Genomic DNA, 5,701 nt, shown 5'->3' on the forward strand with positions numbered 1-5,701 from the left:
GGGGGGGGGGGAGGAATCAAAACATCAAACCTTTTATGATTCTTTTTCACATCAATCAAAAATGCAGAAAAATAATGATCTAAAATTTGAGTTGGTTAATCTAATATCTAGAATGCTTGAGACCTAACAAATTAAGATCAAACATCTCGATCAATACTTTTTATACTCTAAAGTATAGATCAATGCAAGACCATTTTCAATTATTTATTCTATACTATTTGATGTATGGAAAAGGATAACTTAAAAACAATTAAATTTTGGTTTATACTTTAAAATGAAGCAGATTGAATTCAATTAAATTAGAAAATGGATGTTCCAATATCAAATTCCAACAAATTTTTTTTGGCTTCAAAGCTACCTAAAAGACCCACATCTATTCTCTCCTTATGTAGTATACATGTAAGTGTGCATGCGTATGTGCATAGGTGGGTGGGCTGCTGTGTACAGGGCGGAGCTACTTGTATGAGGATGGTGTCACTTGACACCACCCTCTTATGTTAATTTCACATCAACCCCACCCTTGAATTTTGGCTTTTATAGAGAGGTAAAAGTTCACAAAACACCTCTAAACTTTGAAAGATAATAAGAACCATAGTTGCATAGAATCCGATTCATTTCGGTTCACAGGACGGGTACGGGTTCGCGGTACACCACTTATTAGGAATTGGGTACAAGGGGGTTGGCTTATATGGTACGCCAGGGAACATGTTACATTTCAGGTTTGGTTCTTAAATGCTAGTTGATATCAGTAATGGTAAAGGAATCTTGAGAATCATGTTGCAATTAAGATAATGCATACTTTATTTGTTTAATTTCTCACATTTTTTTGTTATTTATTCTTTTAAAAAGAATTATTTTTTCCAAAATTTTAATTGGTTTGAAGTCTAAATCAGGTCGCTAGATTTGGTGTGTTCCACGCTAATCTAGGACGGTTGAACTTAGGTCGCAGTTCGCTATAGTTACCACGTTTCTGACTTCTATGATAAGAATAGCTCCAAACTTTCAACATATACCTCTTGACCTATTTGAAATTATCATAACCCGAATTAAAGAGTATAACCAAATGTCTAAATTATACTTTACATTAAAGAGTAATGAGAACCTTTAGGCTAAAATTTCACAAAGCACCCTGAACTTTGAGGGATTTTGAACAAAACCTCTTGAGCTTTATAACAAAGAGAACCCCTTGAACTTAAAAAATTATACCAAAATTTTCTGGACCTACTGAAAAGTTACATGTCTATAGAGTAAAAAAATCTAAAATGTGATTCTAATGTCTTTGTTCTACCACATGAATGTTAATTGTCCCGAGTTTATGAACATGACAAACAATGGATGCATAAACAAAACATATGATGCATCAAGAAGTAAATTTCTTAAAAATATAGAATTAATAAACTCCTTACTAACTAGTAATTTGCTTGCAGTCCCGTACTTGGTCATTAATATTTAAGGTTACAACAAGATGTACAAATGAAAGGTGAAGGTACATAAATGTATAAAAGTTTGCACACAATAGTACATCATCAAGAAGATATTTAAATGAAACAATGCCACAACCAAGTTATAGTAAGAAAATAAACCTAAAAGAAACAATCATGATATTTAACTACGTGTAATGCACATGCATCCAACTTAGTATATGGTACATCACACAATTAGCATTGGTTTTTGAAAAAAATAAAAAAATATTACAAAGTAGAAGAACCGCAACTTAGTAATTTACGTTGAAAATGATATATTTAGTAGTATTTGTAAAGAGGCTATTATGCAATGATTGGTCAATTGTAATTACATTTAGTTAAATGTACTTTTTGTATCTCATTATACTTACGATTATATTTAATGTGAGAGAAATATTGTAATATTGTCCATTGCATATATTGTGACACCACTATTATAAATTCCTGGATCCGCCACTAGCTGGGTTTGTTCATTTGCATCCATAGATTAGATAGGAAGAGACTAATGTTGATACATCATGGAAACTAGATTAACAAAGTCATACATGTGGATGCCAATAAGCTATATGTGTTCTTGTTTAAGAAACTAAGCAAATTATATGTATGTATTACCTCTAAAGACAAAATAAAATTCTTAAAACATTTTTTGTACGTTGTATGTTAAGTTGTTAACTTTATATGTTGTACGTGTCTATGTTACGTCTTCGACATATAAACATATGTTGCAAATTTTAGTATGCATCTAAGAAGTGTCCAATATGTTCATCAAGTAGTAGAGAATGCCTAAATATTGGATATTTACCTGATATATATACTTTTTGTGCAAGTACATATATGTATTCAATACAGGTACTTCACCCTCCAAGTATCAATACTAAACAACCAACCACCTTCCAGAAATTTCACATATAAATAGTTGCCTGTTGGGTCATGTGAGTATTGGATGCTTGGATGCTTGGAAAGGCATAAAAATTAAGAAACATGGGTAAGTAAACATATTTTAAGTTCAAATTGATGAGGCTTCAGCCCATGACTTATTGAAAGATCGTGCCTTGATACCATGTAAATAACCACTTCCAAAAGTTCAGGTCATTTTTACTGTGTATAAAGACAATCTTCAAGTCCTTCTGTGCGACTGGTTGAGGAGGTAGGAACCTACCAAGGATAAAATCAAGAAGGGTCAATTTATTAATCACTATAGACAAAGTTGTTAGTTTTTTCACCATTGGTGTTTGGAGTCTTAGGACTTGAAAGGGTTATCAAGCCTTTCTTTTCAAAGAGAGGTTCTAATGCTTATCACTTGAAGAGTTGAATTAGTTTATCAAGCCTTTCTTTTCAAAGAGAGGTTCTAATGCTTATCATTTGAATAGTTGAATTAGTTATCTGATTTTGAGGATTAGCTCCTCTTAACTCGTGAGATTGGTTGTCCTTTTGTGTTCTATTTTTAAGTGTGCTGACTGCTGAAACATGAAATTAAATATCACAGGATCTTCTTTATCTTTTATATATTATTCAAGTGGCATAATACGCCATGTATTTAGTGTGATTGAAAGAGCTGAAATAGTAATGCTCATTCTGGCAGATACTGTGATAAAACTCTTTGCGTTTCTGCATTTGTGACAATCAGTATAGAACTTACCATGAGCACATGTATTTAATGAATTCCCGCTTGATAATTTTTCACATTGCAGATAGAGATGTGTAAAATTGAAACGTATGTTGCGTAACACTGGACTAGTGTTTAACTTCAATGGCTTATTGAAAGTCTTGACCAATAAAAACTTATTCTTTTTTATTTATTTTTCATGTAGTTGTTCACTTCTTTTTTGGTATTTCTAATTGTAATGATGACAGATGTCAATTAAGTATCCGGTTACTCTCTTGTGCAGGTCTGCCTACATATTGAAGCAAGACAGTTTGCCATCCACATACCGGTCATTTCTTAATAAACATGGTGGAAAGGATTCCGTCATTTTACAAGGTGTCAAAGATATTGCAACTAACACTCCGTTCACCAACTTGAAAGGGATAGAGAAATATTACAGGTCAATTGATGTCAATGTCAAACTCGACCCTAATATGAAAGTACCATGTTCGGTATGTACTCCTTATTTTTCATTTTGTTTTAGTTTGCAAGGATGTTAGTAGATATATTCTTTTGTGCTGATGTCCAATATGGTTAACTTTGTTTCTATGATCTGTATATCGGTGGTCTATTCGGTGGTGAAAGCATAAATAATCCTTGAAGTTAGTTTCTTCTCCATGAAGATTATAGAAAAGGTTTATGAGTTTTTCTTGTATTCTCACCATATTGCTCCTTGGAGTCAGTGAGCAAAAATGAGAGTAAAAATGGTTACTCTGTTACAAGAACCGTGCATTTATATACAAACTGGTCAGGGAGAGCTAAGATACTTGGATGATGATACATGAATGAATGAATGAATAAGTAGTGTATGTCTCTTATTCGTGTTTCATTTATACCAAGTTCAAGCAACTCATTCACTTAGGTAATTGCTTTTTCATCTATTAACAAAAGATGGGAAAGATAAAATAATCCAGGTAATTTGATATTTATATTGTGGTTAGAGCATCACTGCTTTTCTCAGTCTTTAGGATTGAACCACATAAAAATTGTGAGTTCTATATGTAAATCCATTTTCTGAATGTCTGTCCAGAAGTGCATTTAAAAGACATGTTGACCAGCCTAGGATACATATACCACAAACTATCTGATACAAGCACTTCTATTCCGTTAAAATGCAAGTGCCTTAAATTTTGAAGGGAAAGACTTCCATCTAGCTTCCTAGGTTTACAATGATTACCTTTTTAGGGCTATAATTTTCTCTATGTGGAATTTCACACCTATTATTTGGTTGATATTACAATGATAGTTTATTCTTCTATGGAGTTTTCTTTATATTAATTTGTTCTGTGCATAACTGATATATTTTGATGGAAGAGGGTTAGATTACATTCATAATTGTGGTGGTGCAATATATTTCTTACCTTACTGTATCATATGCGATCTGTAATTTAGAATTTGATCTTACTTAACCTAAGAGGTAAAAATCTGATCCAGTAAGTTGTCAGTACTCAGTAGAGCCATGCTGCGCATAAAGTTTGATAATAAGTTTTCTGAGAATTTGGTATTAAATCTATAGCGTTTGGAATCTCCTAGTGGAAGGCTGTGGAGGCTTGCAGAAATGCCCCCCCCCCCCCCCCCCCCCCTTCTTATAAGATGCAGTGCCCGTTAAATTTTATTTTTAGGGTCTACTTGCCTATGGGAAATTGTTGCTCGCGTGCCCCTCCAGCCCCCCCCCCCCCAACCACCCACCAAAAAACAATTGAAAAATGAAAAATGAAACAGATGCGCACACAGACGAAACTGAAACCACCTGCAAACACAGTCACATTCCAGTTTCCTCCTTGAGGTATGCTTGAAGTTAATCCAGTAGTGTTCACCAAGAATTTATGCAATTCTATTGGGTTTCTTCTGCAGTAAATTACCTTATTAATCCAGTAAAGTATGTAACTCTATGTTACACGGATACGGGTGCGGGTGCGGACACGAACACGGGTGCGGATACAGGACACAACAAAATTGTAAAACTCAGGATACGAGGGCACAACTATATACATACATATTAAAATAATAATCATCATGAGATCGATATTCTTTTGCATTCACATGTTATGAGAACTACAATCCTTATACCATTTTTATATAATTTATCGAGTAGATTATAAAGTGAAAAATTGCTCTTTTTTGAACTAGATACCCAACATCCCTTTAAAATCATACTTATGAACTAGGTATCTGCTAAGACAAATTTGTCCCGAGTCCAATGAGTTGCATAAATTTGAGGTGAAGTGTATGATATACATTCAAGAAGTGTATCACAAGTATTTTGAACCAAAGCATGTGTTACATAATTGAGTACACGTCTGAAAATATATGCGCTATTGAAGAAGTGTCGGAGTCGGACACAGGAGCCTAGATGAAGTGTCTGCATAACCTAGATGTAAATCTTCTGAACTTTCTTTGCCAGATGCTTCTGTAATTAAGCTATTGAGGCTTCTAACATCTTCTGCGAAAGATGCTCCTAATATCACATGAGATTGTTAAATATTAGATTTATAAATTATGTTGTGGAAAGCTTGTGTAGTGACTGCCGTCAAACACGTAATGCATTTCTTTCTGCAGATAATTCATGGCAATCAATCATGTTCTGGCCATT

The 5,701-nt window shown here is 33.7% G+C and overlaps 1 protein-coding gene across 2 annotated transcripts in view; it reads left to right on the forward strand.

The window, feature by feature from the left end:
* LOC109833957 overlaps positions 1–5,701 on the forward strand; it is a 12,711-nt gene that overhangs the window by 2,745 nt on the left and 4,265 nt on the right. For both annotated transcript variants that reach the window (XM_020401839.1, XM_020401838.1), the window contains exons 4-5: positions 3,353–3,560; positions 5,668–5,701. The exon at positions 5,668–5,701 is cut by the window's right edge and continues 64 nt beyond it. In XM_020401839.1, the coding sequence (XP_020257428.1) occupies positions 3,353–3,560; positions 5,668–5,701 (242 nt within the window). The remainder of the gene's footprint in view (positions 1–3,352; positions 3,561–5,667) is intronic.

The sequence above is a fragment of the Asparagus officinalis genome, chromosome 3 (genome assembly GCF_001876935.1).
Source record: "Asparagus officinalis chromosome 3, Aspof.V1, whole genome shotgun sequence".
NCBI lineage: Eukaryota > Viridiplantae > Streptophyta > Magnoliopsida > Asparagales > Asparagaceae > Asparagus > Asparagus officinalis.